The sequence below is a fragment of the Diabrotica virgifera genome, chromosome 3 (genome assembly GCF_917563875.1).
Source record: "Diabrotica virgifera virgifera chromosome 3, PGI_DIABVI_V3a".
Taxonomy (NCBI): Eukaryota; Metazoa; Arthropoda; class Insecta; order Coleoptera; family Chrysomelidae; genus Diabrotica; species Diabrotica virgifera.
In genome coordinates, this window is record NC_065445.1 from 180,815,984 (window position 1) to 180,837,858 (window position 21,875).

General features: G+C 32.6%; 1 protein-coding gene across 2 annotated transcripts in view; it reads right to left on the bottom strand.

Annotated features, from left to right (window-relative positions):
* LOC114332627 (ATP-binding cassette sub-family C member 4-like) overlaps nt 1–21,875 on the bottom strand; it is a 298,183-nt gene that overhangs the window by 92,074 nt on the left and 184,234 nt on the right. The window contains exon 7 of one of the 2 annotated variants that reach the window (XM_050645698.1): nt 15,220–15,637. The exons of the other annotated variant lie outside the window; for it this stretch is intronic. Coding sequence (XP_050501655.1) covers nt 15,220–15,637 — 418 coding nt within the window. The remainder of the gene's footprint in view (nt 1–15,219; nt 15,638–21,875) is intronic. 2 annotated transcript variants of the gene reach the window in all.

The following is a 21,875-nucleotide window of genomic DNA, read 5'->3' on the forward strand; positions in this document are numbered from 1 at the left end:
ACTATTATGACATATGCCAAAATATCATAATTTAAAAACAAAAATCGACCTGTTTCGGGATTTTTCCTTAACACCGCCAGTTTACGAAATATCGAATTTATTCCTTTCATTTTCACCATACTGTATGTATACACGTGGCAACTACATAATTAATCACACACCTGGATTCACACTTTACTATCAGGAATTGGCCTTACTGGCATAGTACAGAGAAATAAGGAAAAAAATATTCTGTTGGTGGCACATCCCCTCCAGGCCGAAAACAAATTTTTCGAGTAGTATGGACCAGCCGATTTTGATGATGTACATACATAGTTATAAACAAATGTAAATCAAAAAACGGTAAATTTTCGCTTTTTTCGTCTATTACCAAAAAGTGAAGCATTTTAAACAAATTTGAGAGTAAGAAACTTATAAATCATATAAATGAGTTCAACATGGCGTTCGCTGAATATGACTATCTTTATTTGTTGCTTAGAAAATTGAAAAATAGGTCATATATTTTGAGTTTTTATAAATGTTTATACCTTGTTTAAAAATTAAGTTGGAACGTTCTTATTATACGGAATACTGATACATACTTACGGTGCTTAAATTATACTCTGGTTTTTTAATGTGTTTACCCCAAATTAATTTTATTTGCAACAACATAAGTAACTCATAAAATAATGAAGTTACAGTAATACTTCGGACAGCTTATGAAAGAAGAAAATTTATACTATCAATTTATTAAGAAAAATCACAAATAACAGTTTTAAATATTGCAAAATTATTTTGTTTTTTGCGAGTTTACGTCGATTATTTGCTTATAAACAATTAGAAAAACTTTTTAACCACCCCCTCTGTGGCTCAGTGGTTAGAGCGCCTACCTTTGGATCGAAAGGTCCGAATGGTCGTGAGTTCGAATCTCACCAAGGTCAGAAATTTTTCGTTTATTAGAAATTAATAAATGAAAATAGTTCCTGTCCTTGTAGGATCGGTACTCACAGGAGAGACCGCAGACGTTCGGATAAAATTAGCGCCTCTTTGCAAAGACACTGACGTCGACTTTGCAAAGTAACAAGACACTTACTCAACACACACACTACACATGACACTAGGTACCTAAGTGCAAAAATTCACCGTACCAACCATGCCAATGGCCATTAGTTGTCGAGGCATTAGCTAAATAAAAAAAAGCTTTTTAACCATTACCCGTAAAAAACTATTTTTTCATATTTAGAAATACTGAATTTTTATACAAATTTAGAAAGAGAAAAAATTGTCCTAGGATAATTAGGGACGAAGTTGGCACCCCCTTATTGGTAATTCACACCAGCTTTGTTTATAACAATTAAGAAACAAAATTAGCCACATTTGAAAGAATATACTTCAAAGTTTTAAGGTACCAGATATAAAAAAGATTCACTTTCAAGGAAATCTTCCACAAAGCTTAAAAATGTGACCCTTAAAATCGGCCGGCCTTGAAACTTGGGAGATTGATGAGAAGGGGTAATTCTCAGAGAAGGGGTAATGAGAAGGTGGATCTCTGGTTCTCGTTTATGGATTTCGACGTTTCTTTTTTTTAATTTGTATGTACTTTTTGTGTACATTACGAATGTGCATTATTTAAACAAAGCTAATTGTTATATACCCCATCACATTTGTTTCAAGGATTGTTTTCAATCTTTTTTAATAATATTTGAAGTAATTTTAATCAGAAAACATAAATATTTACGAATAATACACTCACCGGCACAAAATTATGCTACCCAAAATTTTTGATTAAGTTTGACAATCTATAACTTTATTGTCCTCCCTCCATAATTATTATGGTTTCAAGTTTATTTTTCGGGTCTAACTACAATGATATTACGCACAAAAATATGTTGTGTCGCAGATTTAAAATGGGTTTATCTCGAAAACAGTTAAGTTTAGCGAGATGAATGTAGTATACCGTTTTTAAGTAAAAATATTAAGAAAATAAAAATTTTTAATAAAAATTATTATAATTGTGCCAGTTCTCATATTTATGTCATTGCATTGCAAATTCCATTTGAAGAAATTTGCGATACATTTTTGTAAATTTTTATCGTTTTAAGTTATTTTTCGAGTGTAATTACAATGATAATAATATGCAAAAAATTATGCTGCCCCGCAGATTTAAAATAAGTTTATCTCAAAAACGGTTGAGTCTAATGAGATAAATGTAGTATACCTTTTTTAAGTAAAAATATAAAGAGAATTACAGTTTTGATTCAAGAAGTATTTAGAGTGTGTAATAAAAAAAAATTGAACCTATTTAATGATATGTGGCGCCCCCTGGCCAATACATCATTTTGGGTGGTGAATTAAGATTTCCCGTCCCAAAAAACCCCCACTTACCAAATTTATTATCCCATGTATGTTAGGAAATATTCTTCTTCTTCTTCTTTCTCATAATCCTTAGTGCCCTTCAGGGCGTCGGATGTCAGGTTCCGCCTTTTATCCACTTCTTCCAATTGCGTCTATTGGTGGCCAGGTTCTTCATATCCCTCATACTGATGTGTCTCCTTTCACCTATATCTTGGATCTGGTCCATCCATGTCTTCCACGGCCTTCCCTTTTTTCTTTTGTTTCCCATTTTGGCTTCATGTACCTTCTTTGTAAGTCTATTTTGCTCCATTCGTTGTATGTGTCCAAACCAGCTTAATTGTTTGTTTTAGATCTTCCTAATTATCGGTTCTTGTTCCAGCTCTCTTCTTATATCTTCATTTCTGAATCTGTCAAACTTCGTAACTCCGGCTATTCTTCTCATGTATTTCATCTCGGTCGCGTTTATCATTGATTCATGTTTCTTTTGGACAATCCATGTTTCCGCCCCATACTACGGATTTACTATGCTGTTATATACTCTGAGTTTAGTTTTGTTGCTTATTTCTGACTTTCCAAAAATTGTATTATTTAAAGAGTAATACACGCTAGTTGCCTTCTTCAGTTTATTACTTATTGCCAAGTCCGTTTTCCCATCGTATGTTATTATATTTTCCAGATATTCAAAAGTAGATACATGTTCTATTACTTTTTCCCTTACTATTATATTAGTATTCCTTTCTCTTTTCTCATCTTCATTTATTATCATAAGTTTTGTTTTGTTGAGGTTCATTTCCATTTTTAATTTATGTATCTCTTTTTGCCAAATATCTATTAGTTTCTGCATTTTCTCTACTGTGTCTGTGATTAAAACTATATCATCAGCGTATAGAAGGGAGTTGATCTTTATTGCATTTAAGTTTTTATATCCTACTATGTATTGAAGGTTTCTTGTTTGATCTTTGGTATTTTTGATTAAAGTATCCATGACTATTATAAACAAGAGGGGGCTTAGTCCATCTCCTTGTTTAATTTCCTTATCCCATTTAAAAGTGCCTGATCTTTCTCCATTTATTTGTACTTGGCCTTCTACTTCCATATATATATATATATATATATATATATATATATATATATATATATATATATAGATTTTATGACTTTTATCATCTTTTTTAGTATATTTCTCTCTTTTTGGCTCTCCAATATTTTCCACAATATTTCTCTGTTTATTGTATCAAATGCCGCCTTCAGATCGACGAACATGAGAAATAGTTCATTCCCTTTACGGCACTGTCTCTCTATTATATTTCTTATGATGTAGACGTTATCGTTTGTTTGACGGTTTGATCTGAATGGAGCCTGTTCGTCTTCCAATTATTTCTCTATCACTGATCTTAGACGCTTCTCTATAATTCTCGTGTATACCTTGAAGGCGACCGATGACAAGCATATTGCTCTATAATTCTCGCATTCATTATGTTGTCCTTTTTTTGTATATTGGTAGAACTATGTTCTTCTTCCAGTCATCTGGGATTTTCTCTGTACTCCATGCTTCCTTGCATATCTGTAATAGCCAGTGCTCTCCTTTTTCACCCATCCATTTTATCATTTCTGGATCTACTTGGTCCTCTCCTGCCGCTTTTCCAAGTTTAATATTGTTTATAGCTTCTTCCAGTTCTTCCTTTCTTATACTCTGTGGTTCCTCTTCCTCCTCCAGTTCTGGTCTATTTCTTCCTGCTTCATATATTTCTACTTCTTCGTGTTTGAATTTATCTTCGTAGTATTGTTTCCATACTTCCACTATTTCTGTAGTCTCTATTTTTAATTGGTTATTTTTATCTTTGATTCCATACTGTTCCCTACCTTTTTTACCTCTTAGACTCTTTATACGGTTCCATAATTTTCTGTTATCTGTTTTGTAATTTGCTTCCAATTCTTTTCCAAATTCTTCCCAGCTCAGATTTTTCGCTTCCCTTACTGCTATCTTTGCTCTATTACGTTTCTCTATGTTTTACTTTGTTATTTTCATCTCTACATTGTTGATATTTTTTCCAGGCTTGCTTCTTTTCCTTTATTATTTTCTTTAGTTCTTGACTCCACCATTCTGTTCTCTTATGATATTTATTTATTGACTTTTTTCCACAAATTTTCTCTGCTGTTTTATATAGTGTGTCTTTTAGTATTTTCCATCTTTCTTCCATATCCAATTGAGACATTTTCTGTTCTTCTGTGCCCTCAACTGGTGCATATATTTGTATTATGCTAACTAACTCGTCTAGTTTTATACTTGCTGTAATTATTCTAGAGTTTATTGCTTGGTATTTTACAACTCTCCCACTCAGATTATCCGTGATTATAAAACCGACTCCCTCTTTTGCTCTTTCCATTTCTTGTACACCTGAGTAGAAGAGCTTGTAACCATCGCCACATCTCATATTTCCTCTTCCCTTCTTCTTCGTTTCGCTCAGGCCTAGAATGTTAATGCCGTATGTTTTCATTTCCTCTGTCAATTCGAATTCTTTAACATAAAGACTTGTGATATTCCAGATACCTATTATTGTTGTTTCCTTTCCATTATTTTCGTTGTCCTTTTCCATTTGCGTTGTCTTTTTTACTAGTATCTTTGCAGTTTTTGGTGCCTGTGTTATCAGTAAAATATTCAAGAATAAATAAAATTAAAAGTTTAACTTTGACACCCTGTATGTCGGTTATTATCAACTTTTGTACTAAGGTAAGTTAGCTTAAATCGACCTATTTTAACTTCAGAAATCTATGGTTAAGCTATGGCCTATTCTTTACCAAAAACCCTGTATATTATTCCTTCCCCTTCTCATCGCTCACCCAAGTTTCAAGGCCGGCCGATTTTAAGGGCCACATTTTGAAGCTTTGTGGAGGATTTCCTTGAAAGGAAATCTATTTTACATTCGGTACATTAAAACTGTGCAGTATGTTCTTTTAAAGGCGGCTAATTTTATTTCTTAATTGTTATAAATAAAGCTGATGTTAATTAAAAAAGGGGGGCAACTTCGTCCCTAATTGTTCTAGGACAATGTTTTTTTTTATGGATGCTATACAATGTGCAACTTCTCTCACTACTTACATACATACATTCAAAACAAACAATTTCTCAGCCTGTAAGAAAAGTCGGCCATTGCAGTAAGAAATATTTTTTCACGGGTTCCATACGTAGAATCGCGGTTTCCATGGTAACATGCACAATACAAACACAAATATTTTTGTCAAATAAAATGTGTCAAATCAAAACTTACCGGGAATTACCTTTCAAAACTGTTCAAATATAACTGGAGACTATAATTTTAAATAAATAAAAGTATATAAATATTAAGAATATTAAATACCTACATAATATGTGTTTAATATGTATTTTATTTCAATCTTGGCATATAATCTACATAAAATCACCTAAATTATTTAATTTTGAAGTTTGAACTCTTGACAAAAACGCATCCATAGAAAAAGTACAGTGAGAAACTGATGAACTTACAGTAATACTACGGACAATTTATGAAAGAAGAAGATTTATGCTAATAACTTTATTAAAAAGAATGACAAAAAAAATTTTAAATATTGCAAAAATTATTTTGCAAGGTGTCGATTTTTTGCTTATAAACAGTTAAATAACTTTTTAACCATTACCCGTAAAAAAATATTTTTTCATACCTATGTAGAAAGACTGAATATTTTTACAAATTTAAAAAGAATAGTATATTGTACAACAAGAGAGAAAAAAGACATATTTCTCACGAGCAGGTACGAGGCGAGTGCCGCAAATCAAGCGAGGGAGAAATATGTCGTTTTTTCACGTGTTGTACTGTACAACACGTGAAAAAACAACATATTTCTCCCTCGCTTGATTTGCGGCACTCGCCTCGTACCTGCTCGTGAGAAATATGTCTTTTTTCTCTCTTGTTGTACAATATACTATTCTTTTTAAATTTGTAAAAATATTCAGTCTTTCTACATAGGTATGAAAAAATATTTTTTTACGGGTAATGGTTAAAAAGTTATTTAACTGTTTATAAGCAAAAAATCGACACCTTGCAAAATAATTTTTGCAATATTAAAATTTTTTTTGTCATTCTTTTTAATAAAGTTATTAGCATAAATCTTCTTCTTTCATAAATTGTCCGTAGTATTACTGTAAGTTCATCAGTTTCTCACTTACATTTATATTGTTGCAAAAACAAATAATTTGGCATAAACAAAATATATCAATTATGATTTCACTACCTGTATCATAATGAACTTCATTATGATACAGATTTTCATTACGATACAGATTTTTAACCAATAGAATCACGAAATGGCATTCGCGATAAAGGTGGCGCAAGGGCAGTGACCAATGGCGAGTAAAATACATACGCTATAACAGTTATCAATATGTAAACAAACTGCTTAATTTGTTTGCGTTACAAAATTAATAAATTTGAATTTTGTTGTTAATGATCATAGAAACAATCGTGTGTACAACTTGCATTTAATTATCATTATGAAGCGCGTACTCTACGTACTCATCGAACTCGCCGCTAGGCGACTCGTTTTGTATCCCTCACAGTCGCTTCATAATGATTATCATTAAATGCTCGTTACATAACATACTATTATATTGTCCTTTTCATGAGCATTTTTCAGTGCGTAACAGATGATAGGAAAAAGGGTAAGTCCGTGATAATACACATTTATGACATTTATTCTAACATGACATTTTAGTTAAATCTGACAGTTGTCACATTTTATTTTCAATTTGGAATAAAAACAAATCAAATGTGTTTCTTGCATTTATAAAATGGTATTATTTTTGATTTGTATAGTCTTATAAATTATACAGATTATATTTGTAATATTATTGTCTAATTAAAAAAAATATTTTTTTTATTATGGCGCCATCTATCGACAACTAGAATAACTAGAATAAATGTTGTAAATGTCTGTAATCACGGACGTGCCTTTTTTTCTGTCACATACAATTTAATGCGTTAGAAAGAAATCGAAAAACTGTGACGCACTGAAAGATGATCATGAGAAAAAGAATAGTATGGTATAACTAGACCCAAACCCAGACATCCAAAGTGAAAGTTATCCTCCAACACCAAATTGTTCTATATGGTCCACATAATGTTCAGAAAAAAGTGACACCATTTTGAGCGTCGGGTTGGGGGAGGGGGAGAAATCGGTAAATTCGTAGTTTTTTACTTTTTACGTCAATATTTCTAAAACTATGCAGTTTAGCATGAACAACCTTGTATACAAAAATATTCTACATAAAATTTGAAATCAAAAAGGTCCTATGCATAATCCTTCTAAAATGACCGGTTCCAAAGTTACGGAGATAGTATATTATAATTGGTCCAAAAATAGGCCTAACCCAGACATCCAAAGTAAAAGTTTTCCTCCAACACAAAATTGTTCTATATGGTCCACATATTGTTCAGTAAAAAGTTACACCAATTTGAGCGTCCGGTTTGGGGGGGAGATGGGGGAGAAATCGGTAAATTAGTAGTTGTTTTACGTTTTTCGTCAATATTTCTAAAACTATGCTTTAGCTGTTCTATACTCAAATTTACTACATGAAATTTAAAACAAAAAAGGTCCAATACATAATTGTTATAAAATCAACGGTTTCAGAATTACGGAGGGTGAAAGTGGAGGTTTTCGATACTTTTTATATTTTTTGGGCAATTTATAATATTATTACTGATGAAAAAAATTTTTTTGTAAATAAAATTTGCTATTTCAGTGGCCGATGGTATGTTAATGATAAGCCCTTGAAGAAACGTCAACCTCACCACCCAAAATCATCATCAATTGTCCAAATAATATAAAAAGTATCGAAAACCTTCACTTTTCACCCTCCGTAACTCTGGAACCGTTGATTTTATAACAATTATGTATCGGACCTTTTTTGTTTTAAATTATATGTAGAACATTTTTGTATAAAACATTGTTTACGCTAAAGTAAAGCATAGTTTTAGAATTATTGACGAAAAACTAAAAAAAACTACTAATTTACCGACCTCTCTCCCATCTCCCCCCCAAACCGGACGCTCAAAATGATGTAACTTTTTGCTGAACAATATGTGGACCATATAGAACAATTTGATGTTGGAGGAAAACTTTTACTTTGGATGTCTGGGTTAGGCGTTTCTTTTGACCAATTACACTATACTACCTCCGTAACTTTGGAACCGTTTATTTTAGAAGGATTATGCATAGGACCTTTTTTATTTCATAGTTAATGTAGAACATTTTTGTACAGAAGGTGGTTCATGCTAAACCGCATAGTTTTAGAAATATTGACGAAAAACGTAAAAAACTACGAATTTACCGAGTTCTCCCCCCTCTCCCCCCAAACCCGACGCTCAAAATGGTGTGACTTTTTTATGAACATTATGTAGACCATATAGAACAATTTGGTGTTGGAGGATAACTTTCATTTTGGACGTCTGGGTTATGCCATTATTTGGATCAATTTTATCATACTATTAAACTATGTGACCAATTGCATTGAAATTTAGAGCATAGTTTAAGCAGTAGAAGTCTCAGCATTTCATGTAATAAGAAGGTTCTAACTTAATTTTTAAATAAGTTATGAGCATTTATAAAAACTCAAAATTTATGACCTATTTTGCAATTTTCTGAGCAGCAAATAAGGATACATATATTCAGTGAACGCCATGTTGAAGTATTTTATATGTTTTGTGAGTTTCTAACTCTCAAATTTGTTTAAAGTTTCTTTTTGGTAACAGACGAAAAAAGCAAAAATTTGCCGCTTTTTGATCTTCATTTGTTTATAACTATGTATATCATCAAAATCGGCTGCAGAAAACAAATATAATATTATTGTAGATGTCCATCCCATTCAAAAAATTTGTTTTAGGCCTGGAGGGGATGTGTCACGAGAAAAATCTTATTTCTCTGGACTGTAGGATTTTTTTGCTTTAAGTAAAAAAATTTAAAAAAAAAACCAAAGTCGTTAAGTCAGGGGATTTCAATTTAATATGCTGTACACGTACAGGCCTTGTAGATCTAGGGCTTTACAATTTTACATAATACTCGTACACATGATAGTATGAACTAATGTGTTTTACTGTCTTTGTAAAAAAGTGCTGCACTGTGGTTCTCCACTGTATCCTATTTTTCACCTTATCTTTCCAGTCTGTAATTTCCATAGATCCTATATCTTCCTGAAACTTTTCTTGCCAGGTCTCACATCCACAGGTGACTTTGCGGTTTTGTATATTCAGGTTTTCGTCTTTCTCTATACGTACTTTGTCAATAATATTTTTTTTAAACTGCTGACCTTTCGGTTACTTTTTGCTACACTGTGCTTTAGTTCATTTTGATCATGTTCTTTTTCATCATTATAATACCTTTTCTACCTTTACCATTATAATCTTTTCTTCTTTCCATATGAGTTTCACTGCCTTCAGCATTTCTGCACTTATTTGATTTTGATCTGGACCTTTATTGTTTTTCATATTTGCTTACTGTAGATGTGTGTCTACGTTCTTGTATTCTTCCAACTAGATCTGAGATACGTGTGTCCGCTATTGGCGTCTAATGGCATCCCAGAAGCTCAGTGCGCCGTATACGAACTAGTAATCTGTCATGTACAAATTTTCTACACTTAGTCGTTTGGATTTGACGTTAAACTGTAGATCCTGTATGTGTTGGTACACAGAGATATATTATGTAGAGGAGTTGTTTAGGTTCAACATCGTTTATGACACACTAAGAAGAAGAAGTCTAGGCTATTCCCAAAAAATATTATAGCTTAAATTTATTATAAAATATAGCAAGTATTGCCACGTGTCTGTATAAATAGTAAAAAGGTAGTTTTAAAATTTATATAAAATTACACATATCGGAAAAGTCTAGGGAAATTTTTATAACATATTAAAATTAATGTTTTTTACGTAATTATGTTTATTTACAATCTAAATCATTTAAAGAGTATTAAGTAAATTTTTTCCATGTTTTTGGTCATGAAGAAGAGACTTCCAATGATGTCTCATCTTATTCTATTTATGTTTAAAGTTTTAAAATAGGTCCTGAGGCCAGGTTCTGTCTAGTCTCCTTGTGACAGGGCCATTATGAAATAATTCCCTTACTAATTCGTTGTCATGGTGAATGGTACGCTCGTTTTGTGATTCCGAGGCTCGATGGATTTCTTCTCTAATGAAAGGTATATTTAAGTCTTCGTGTAGTGTTTGATTAGTTACATACCAGGGTGCATCCACTATTGATCTTAGAACTTTCGACTGAAATCTTTGAATGATATTCAGTGATGTTGACTTTGCACAGCCCCAGAGGTGTAGTCCGTAGTACCAACTAGGTTTGATTATTACTTTATACAGAAGAATTTTGTTTTGGATGTTGAGTTTTGATCTGCGTCCAAGGAGCCAATACATTTGCCGAAATTTCAAGTCTAGATGTCTTCTTTTAGTCTCTATATGTTTTTTCCAAGTAAGACGTTGGTCAAGATGGAGGCCAAGGTATTTAGCTTCTGTTACTGTTGGTATTCGTACATTTTCCATTCTTACAGGTGGGCATGTGTTGTGGCGGTTTGTAAACGTTATTTGAGATGATTTTGTTTTATTTACTTTAGTTCACCATTTTAGTAATAATAATAAAAATAAAAAAAAAATTAATAACCATTTTCAATTTAATTTCAAAACGAAAATACGGCCGAACCATATTCTAGTCCAATCAGAGAGTGCAGCACAACTCGTTGGAACTTTAAAGCGCTGAGCAGATGAGACGTGAATTGTAAATTGTAGAATTCCCTCATCTTCCTTAGTCTCAGCATCCGTATGGCTTGCAAATTGTAGAAGCCTCGGAGGTGTAACCAGAGAAGGTTCCCATTGTTTTCATTCTGGTGGGATGTAGAATAGCATTATGCTCTTTTATATGCCATTAGAGTGAAAACTTAGTCTTTTTAATAAAAATAAATTCACGTGATTATTTAATTTCAATTGAATTTATACAGTGATTCATCCTGTAGATTTCTGTGGGTAAAACATAACGGCATAAGTGATGAAAAATATTTCGCAAAGCTTTTTATAGGAGAGTAACAAACTATAGGTTTTAACCTGCAGTAAATATTCTGCTAGTCTCGATTTTGTTCATGCTATAAAGTTCTTGCTTACTTAGTGCATTTAAAATATTGTTTTTTATCATGGAACGACGTCATTTAACTTTGGATGAGATAAATAGGGCTGTAGAACTTCTTCAATGTGGAATACGACAAACTAATGTAGTTGAACGCATATGAGTCTCCCAAAATGTTACAAGTCAATTGTGGCGGCATTTTTGTGACAATGGAAATCCAGAATAACGTCATCTATAACGTGAGCGCGTACAACTGAAGCTCAAGACCGATTTTTACTGTAAATCGCTAGAAGACAACCAACAATTACAGCACCTGAATTGGTTAGCGACTTGTAGAGGGCAAATCAGGTAACCGTAGGCTGTGATACTGTAGGAAATCAATCATCTCCACGAAGCTAATCTCCACAGTCGAAGGCCATTGAGATATCCACATATTTTCAGAGACAATTGAGCTGCAAGATTAGAGTGATGTCAATCATATCAAAACTGGGATGCAATTGAGTTGGTTACAGTTTTATTGTCCAACGAATCTAAATATGGATTTCATCCAGCTCCTTGTCGAGTAAGAGTGTGGAAACGATCTGGAAATATAGAACCCTTAAAACATGTTCAGGATGTTTACATATACAGAAGTGGTGCAGTAATGGTATCAGAACGGCCCTAGTTTTTACAAAACGCTTCCTTACAGTTCTTCAGTAACTCAACACCATTCTAGAACCTATATTTCATCCGTTTGATGATGCGGTTGGCCAAAACTTCCACCTCATGCAAGATAATGCTCGATCACATATCGCATGCCCAGTGACATATTGGCTTACCAACAAAGGTATTGATGTGTTGCCTTGGCCAGCACAATACCCGACCTGAATCCCATCGAGTATATACAGGGCATACTTCAACGAAAAATGACTCCACATATGGGTAATATACACGCCATTTCGTTTCCGGGAACGTCTGATAGAAGATTGGGCAAACGTACCTGTTATCGACAGTCTCATTTTGTCTATGAACGTCAGATGTAGAGCCTTAGTAAACCAGGGTGACGCGATGCTTTTTATTCATTTTTTTTTAATATGACCGTATTTTGTGATGACCTATTTTTCTAATTGTAGGTAGTTCTCGTATTTTTGACTTTTGACATTTAATTTGTTGTAAATATATTAAATACTACTAAACACTACATAGTCCATTCTTTGACAGTTTTTGAGGTAAATTTTAAAGAACCGCTTGGATTGACTTGAAATTTGGCATATATATAGATAATATGTCAAAGAAAAAAAGTGATATTGTGCCGATGTGTGCTTTTGCTCTGGGGGTGAGTAAGTACCACCCCTTCTCGGGGGTGGAAATATGTAACCTCAAAATAAACTCGGAAATTAGTAGATATTTCAATTCTGAGTACAAAATCTTATATACGACTTTTTCGGTAAATTGATATTTAGCAAGTTATTCACGATCGAAATTGATGATTTCCTACATGAAAAATGCATGTTTTTGAGTGGATTTTCAAAAATATCCCTAAAATTATGCATTTTTACGAAAAAGTCATTATAATCAAAAAGAAACCTATTAAATGAGTGAATGGAGTGGTGTTTTTTTAATTATTATAGAAATAACACAACCTAAGTTACAGCCTACTTAAAATCGGGGTTTTTTTCGAATTAACCTTGAATCAAACATTTTATCATTAAATAAGGCCAGAAATAGAGATTTTTAGAAAAAATTATGGAAACATCTTTTAAATATTTTACTGATGCCTTTAAAAGGTGCTATGATAAAAGTGATTTGGATAAAAAATGGCTGAGTTATTACAAAAACAAAACGATTATGTCGTTGAAAAATCAAAAGAGTAATTACTTAAATTGGTGAATTTTCCACAAAAATAAAAATTAACATTATTCCATACACAATTAGGTTTATTTATAGCCTGACTACGCGTTCTGAGATTTTAACCAGTTTAAAGTGCTTAGGTTTGAAAAAAATTTCTATTTAGTATTAAATTATTTTTTGATATTTTATAAATGTTTTCCATTTTTCCAAAATTACTTGAAAACTAAAAGAAATCTGAAAAATATACATCAACACTAAAATGTAGTATTTTTTATACTAAAACTTACTCAGTTTTTTCAATGTCTCTATGGTAAACACTGAGTGAGATATTTATATTTTAAGTTTGCACGTAAGTGTGAGAAGCAGTTTTCTAAGTTTTTTGAATCGCATGCTTTAAAAATCAAAGACATCCAGAAAGTCCAGCTTCTGAATACTTTTAGCACTTACAACTTCCCACAAAATAAGATTTGGCACAATGAGATATCTTAAAAATTACAGAAGTTATCGTTAAAAAACCACATTGAAACTTATGTCGAATACGTTTTAAGCGTTGATATAAGTATTTTTTTTTTCATGAAAAAGGCGCATCGTATGAAAAAAAGGGAAGATATATTTTCTGTCATAAATTAAATAAGTAACTCAAAAATGCTTTTTAATTTGAAATACCTCAGTGGCGTACTATTTTTTTTTAATTCAGAGTAGTACCCGTATGCGCGCCAATGATGAATATAAAATTCTTAATAGTAAGTCTGTCAATAAATGCGTAATAACTACCTCTTAAAACCCACCAAATTTCATTTGCATATCTCAACCGGTTTTAGAGCAATCAATAAATCTTCACTTTGTAAGAGAAATCTCAACACCCCGTATCTTGGAACTTCATTAGCTACGACACTGGTTCTACTAGGTCTCCAAACTTCATATATACACAAATTTTTTCAGTTTTTCATAATCTATATTTCTGCTCGGAATATTTTTTCGATAAAATACTTACTTTTTGAATTATTTGCGGAAAACCGTCTAACAACGTGGTTCTTTTGTTGAAAAATGAACATATCCACTCGCAAATAACTCGAAAGTATTGACTTAGTGAAAAAACTTTATAGAACAAAAGTTGCTTAGAATTAGTCAGTTTATCCATTTTCGGAGTTATTTTGGACCTATATTTTTTCACCCCCGATAAGGGGTGAAACTCACCCCCAGAGCAAAAGTACATATCGGTACTATATCACTTTTTTTCCTTAACTTATTAGCTATGTGAATGCCAAATTTAATGTCAACCCAAGCGGTTGTTTAAAATTCACAGATTTTGCAATATTTTAACGTGAGTGAATGATCTAATAAATCTATTTGTAGGGGTAATTTATAAGGGTTGAAAATATTAAATACTTAATAAACTAAATTGCAAACATAAAATAAAGGTCAGATCACTACAAAATACATTATTACTTAATTTAAAGTTACAAAATATTTTTTAAACAAATTCTTATTTAGAGGGTAGTGTTTAAGGGTTTAAAAATAGTTATAAACTATAAAATGCATTTCAATATGAGAAACAAACAAATTCCTATATTTAACATACTATTTAACGTACCTACACATAATTTAGATTTAAATAATGCTTATATCGGCTGTTTTTAATTTTTGGCAAAAAAGGGTAGTTTTCACCCCTTAAAAATAAAAAGCACATATTGTAGTCATATCATTTTTGAAGAGAAGGATAAGATGAGCTTATTTGCAAAATTTCTTCTAAATTGTAGCGGTTCTTTGGAATTTAGAGGTTTTGCAATATTTTACCGTTAACGAACGGACTAACAACTCGATTATTATTTATTCAAAACAATTAACAAATAAATTACGTCTCTATATATATTTAAAAATATCCCTAGACTTATCCTATGTGTGTATTTCGCTGTTACTCACCACGCAACATAGTTTTCCTGCAATTAACTTTAGATTTAAGTTATTCAGAGTGTCATCCTTCAAATCCTCATTCCAAGTAGCACAAGCTTCTATGGCTTGTATGGTTCCTATTTGCTGGACCACAGTATTTTGCACCTGAACATTATTTTCTTCCAAAAGTAAAAATTGTTCGAGTCTTCTTAAAGAAACCTTAACTTCGGCATATCCAGCCAATGCATAAGGAAACATGATGCAACTGTACAATTGTAAGGAATTGTATAATTGGGCGCTAAGGAAAACTTTGTCAGCCGATATTTGATGTCCTAGCAGAACAAACGTTATGACTGTCAGGTATAATGCAATTCTCTCAGTAACTACTATAAATGCAAGTGACAATCCCTTAATAGCTGACGTTTTAGATATTAAACGTACTTCTTCACTAAAAATTGAGACTGTTAAGTTACAAAATGATTAGCATAGATACATCAGTGTAGAAAAAAAATATGAGAGATTTCAGGGTACAAATCAATACAGGTATTTGAAGGTGCTAAATCGTAGGCGGATATCGTTAATTAAAAATACATAAAAGAGCACTCACAAATCAACCTTATTTTTATAAACAAAGGCCAAAGTCAGACAATACTGTTTTTGTCGATAGCATTTTTAGCATTATATTTACAGCAAAAGTTGTATCATGAAAGTTGTGTATTATGAAAAGACGATTGATTTTACATTTTATACGCTAAATTACATAAACAATTAACCGAGATAATTGCAAAAAACACGTTTTTTGCACTATTTTGTAAATGTTAATAACTTTTACCAAATACGCCGCAAGGAACTTATTATATCTTAATCATTAGGTAATTAACTGCCTTTCTTAGTTGCAAAATTTCAAGAAAATCTGTTTGTTAGTTTACCAGTTGTGTTAAATATTGATCACAAACATTGAATGTTTAAACGGTTATTGTTGCCTAAGAAGTATCTTCAGAGCTTTTTAGCAAAAGGCAATGAGTTCTTAAAGACAAGGGTAAGAACAGAACAAGTAAGTCGCGGTGGAGGTGGAGGTGCAGGTCGCGGTAGATGTCGACATCCATGTAAAACAAACACATTGTACTGAATGAAAGAGAACAGAGCAGGTAAGTCGCGGTGGAGGTTTAGCGCGATGCCATCCAGGAGGTTTACATCGATGCTTTTGAAAACAAAATGAGTTTGTTTTACGTGGATGTCTACTGCGTGGCCTACAAGGATGTTTCCCTGTAATTGGTCCCTTCGAAGCCAAGTTGTCATTACCTGCGCTATCTGAGTTGATACTTTTTATATAATTTTTTTTTGTGTTCAGTTTATTTTTGAATTTTTTCAAATTTCATTTAACTACTTCACTTGATAGTGATTCTAGCTCGACTGACAGCGCAGGTGACCTCCTTGCTATGTGCTATCTACCTAGTGGCATCTACCGCGACCTACACCTCCACCTCGACCAACTTGTTCTGTTCTTACCCTAAGGGGTCGCGGTGGATGTCACTAGTTAAGTCGCGGTCGATGTCGACAGCACATAGCAAGGAGGTCACCTGCGCTGTCAGTCGAGCTAGAACCACTATCAAGTGAAGTAGTTTAATGAAATTTGAATGACAAAAAGACTGTGCTTTTGCGATGTTGTGTCAGTCAAGTGATGATAGTGATCATAATCTGTAAATAATCAAATCCTCCTTCATATTTCAAAAATTTACTGAATTTATATACTAAAGAAATTCAAAAATAAACTGAATATAAAAAAGGTATTATATAAAAAGTATCAACTCAGATAGCGCAGGTAAAGACAACTTGGCTTCGAACGGACCAATCACAGGGAAGCATCCTTGTAGGCCGCGCAGTAGAAATCCATCTAAAACAAACTCATTTTATTTTCAAAAGCATCGATGTAAACCTCCTGGATGGCATCGCGCTAAACCTCCACCGCGACTTACCTGCTCTGTTCTCTTTCATTCAGTACAATGTGTTTGTTTTAAATGGATGTCGACATCGACCGCGACCTCCACCTCCACCTCCACCTCCACCGAGACCCACTTGTTATGTTCTTACCCTTAAGGTACCAAGAAAGTTTAAAAAAATATATATTTATTTTTTTAATATTGTTGAACAAGTCATTTAATAAATTAGGATAACAATTAGGATAACTTTGTTATCTTTCATGATAAAAAATTATGATTAGCTGTATCAAAACAGATGGTAAAAAATACACTAAAAGAAAAAACTTTCTACGACCAATAGTAACCAAGTTATACTTTTTTTGAAAAATCACAGCTCTATTGTTTATAAATATTAATAGTTGAAATTTTTACAGAATAATAATAAATATCGCGGCAATTGATAAGTACAGAATATCTTTTATTTAAAATGAGTAATAACTAGTAAGTGTGACTAACTACTCCGAAAAATCCGGGACACCGTCCAAATTACGAAGTCGTGTCCCGGCGTCCCGGACAAGGCTTATGAGCCATCCGAATAGAACTTTCCTATCCGAATGAACTTTCAAAATACAACTTTTACTGTAAATATATATATATATATATATATATATATATATATATATATATATATATATATATATATATTTGACTTCGTACGAGTGGTCGTTAAACCAATAACCTTGGATCTTTGGTTCACTGAGTGTGTTTCAAAGATCTACATCTTATGTTTATATATATATATATATATATATATATATATATATATATATATATATATATATATATATATATATATATATATATATATATATATATATATATATATATATAACACCGGTTTATGGCGTCGTGCGCCTTCCGGTTCCTATTCTCCAGCCGCGTCGATCTGTCCAACCTCCTGGTCGGAGATCTCTCTCAGACATGGCTTTCTGGATTCCACTTATCCAGGTTGTTTTCGGTCTGCCCCTTTTCCTTCTTTCCGGGAGTTGCCATTCCATTATTAGTTTTGGGAGTCGATGTTCCTTCATTCTTTATACATGGCCATACTAACAAAGTTGTTTTTGTTGTACTTCTTCAATTATGTTTGTTTTTCTATTCATAATATCTCGTACCCGTTCATTCGTTATATGAGAGAGTCTGGAGATGCAGGCTGATCTTCACCAGAAGTCCATTTCCAGTGCGAGCAAATTCTGTTCTGTTCGCTTATTCAGTTGCCAGGTTTCACATCCATATAATACCACGCTTTTAAAGATGCTATTATAAAGCTGTGTTTTCTTTCCTTTTGATATGGTTTTTGACCAAAGTAGTGAGTTCAAAGCTCCTATTACATTCTTTCCTTTCATAATTCTTTCCTTTATTTCGAATTCTGTCCTTCCACTTTGTTGGATTCTCGTTCCAAGGTATACATAATCAGAGCTTGGCTCGATAACCATCTCATCCTCTAGTTGTAACTCACTTTTCTGTCCTCCTATACACGTATATTTGGTTCTTTATATTAACGTATAGGCCCCATTTTTTGTATCCTCGAAACAGCCGGTTTGTCATAAATATTAGATCATCTTTATCCTGGGCAATCACCACCTGATCGTCAGCAAAATGCAGTGTGTATAGTGTTGAGTCGTCGTTTAGCTGTTTCCCCATTCCAGAACACGATTTCCGCCACTTACTCAAGACCTCATTTATATAGATTTTAAACAGTGTTGGCGATAAGCTGCGTCCCTGTCGTAGTCCCTTATTTACCATGAAGCTATTCGATAATCTGCTGTTGATTTTTATGTTTGCTTGGATATTGTTATAGAATTGTTGCTCTGCTTTTATTAAAGTTATATTAATAGGGGATTTTTTCAGGACCTGCCATAATTTACAAAGTGGAATGGTATCATATGCCTTAGTTAGATCGACGAATAGTAGATGTATTTCTCTGTCTCTGTACTGTTTGCTGTAAATATGATACTAAAAATGCTATAGGCACAAAACAATATTTTGTGACCTTGGCCTTTGTTTATAAAAGAAATGGGGTTTATTTTTGAGTAGGTAACTCTGTATGTATTTTTAATGAACTATATCCCCCTAGGATTTTGAACCTTCAAATACCTGTATTGATTTTTTTATCGTTTTAATTTTTCTACTCTGGACTAAAAAACTTCTGTTGACATTTATGGAGAAAAATAGCAATTTACACTCAAGTATATTTAACCCTTAACCACTGACATGCGGTATGCCATGCCTCGCCGAAAATATATTTTGTTGTAAAAGTTGTTTTATAAAAGGTTCCTTCGAACACTAGGGCTATTTCACATTATAAGAACTTTGAACGTGCGAGGGTTTTCTCGTGCGGTAGTTTTGACACACTGTCCTTTTCACACAATAAGAAGTGAGTCGCACGAAAATATTTTGCTCTGTTGTTTGGTATAATATCTTTATTTGCACTTTGTGGCTGAGCTAGGTACATGATATGATGTCTGATAAGTATCATTACGATGTATCATTACAAATGGGTATTTTTTGTCTATACTTTTGTCCTAATGTACTGTAATGCGTATTTAATTAATTTGCAATTTCTATTTTGTCAGTTATTCTTTCATATGTTTTTAATTAAAAGCCTTAATTTGTTTTTACAATCATTGTTCTACTAAGTTATTCGTGGGATCTTGGATTAGCTCATACAATCTATGTAATAAACTATTCTAAATCGGAAATAAGCCACAATTGAACTAAAAAAATTATTTTATTAACGTTTCGACATCCGATATGGGCGTCAAAACGTTAATAAAATAATTTTTTTAGTGTGGCTTATTTTCCATTTAGAATAGTTTATTACAAAAATTCCACAAATAAACAGCTTCAGAACAACATTACAATCTATGTTTTTCATGTAAATGTCTGTCATCCACTCATTTTTAAATGTTGTTCCCCTCGTTTTAAATGTTGATTTTAGATAATTTCACACAGGACGTGACCGCTGCGATACTCCAGTCTTCACCGAGTCGTTTACCCTACAAAACTAAATATAATTTCGTAGAATAAAAGGAATAGTTATATTATATGGAGCGAAATCAAATTATAGAGTTGTGGTTACTTTATCGCCGAAGAAAGAGAAATAAGAGGAACCGAATTCGTTGGGTCCATCCTATTAACGTAAAAAGATACGATTTATATATTTTTATATTCACACATTTTGATCGAACACCCTCTATACTCAACGTTACATGGAACTATGTAAAATAAAGTTTATTATAATATACTTAGCAGTTTTAATTATTGTTGTTATCAGCAACATATAAATAATTTTGCTGTACTTACCAAATATGTTTTTTTTTTCCAAGAGCGTGCAAATGTCTATTTTCGCGCACACGTTTTAGTTTAGAAAGTTGCACTTTTCCGCACGCGTTTTACTTTTCCGCACGCGTGTAGATATTTTAATATGGACTTAAAATAATTATAATACATGCAATAATCTAATATTTAGATATGATTTACTATTTTATCTCAATGTATCTTTTGTGTTCCTGTTTTAATGAAATTAAGGCGACAATTCGATGAAATAAAATTATTTTGACATAATATTCGAAAGCCAAATCGGTAGACAATAATAGTTGTTTTGAATCATCGTCATGGAAACCAAGATCGTCGACATGCTAACTAATTATATTGATTATTTCTTTCATAGGAGATTCTGACCAATAGAAATCTACAGAAATCTAAATTAAATCGATAATTTTTGATAATTTCCTGTCGTCAAGTATATTACGTCAGATGGCCTTCGTTGCTACGGAAAAATACATTCAGTGACATTAATGACAATTAACCCGCCATTACACGCGCTATGAGGGAATCCCTCACCATATTTGTTTATAACCAATGAAATTGTGTAAACTAATACGATAACCTTAAGCACCCAGGAATGCCTTTAGCATGGTTCACGAGAGGGTATGAAAAATATATAGAATATTTCAGGCGATCAGTGTGCTGTGTGATAGTTGAAAGAAGAGACATCCCTCTTCAAGTGAGGGAATTCCTCACTGCGCGTGCAATCACGGTGAAATCACGTTTCTGTTATCTCAAAGAAACTTTTAGGTTTATATTTAATATTTAGGTAGGTTTAATTAAAATATTATTGTTTGGCTTAGGCTAGGAACAGTGGCGCACCGAGCGGGGGGTTTGGGGGTTAAAATCCCAGCCAGAACATATAGAAATATATATAAAAGAAAGTAGGAAAATGTAACTTGTCTTTCACAAATAATACAAAAAACTTTCGGTGCCCAAGCTAACCCCCCTCCCCCCAGAGGAAAATTCTAGGTGCGCCAGTGGTTAAGAACCCATTTTTAAATTTACCTATTCTAATTGGGAAATAAGCCACAATTTAACTTGAAAAATTGATTTTATTGACGTTTCGAATTCCACCTCGGACGTCGTTATCAAAATACAAAATATTAATAGTTAATTACATAAATACCACAAAGAAATAGCTTCAGAACAGTTGTTAATTTTAATTTGTATTTTTAGTAAAATGAATTCGCGTAAAGAACGTTAATTTCTTCAGTGGCTTGCTGAAATTGAAAATTAAGTAAACTTGCTTTTGATCTATGTATATTATTTTTACTGTTGTTTTATTAAATAAATAAAAAAAAATTGGTTTACGAGACTTTCTATAATATGTGAGTACAACCCATTTTATATTTATACATGTTGACATTCATTCTTCCT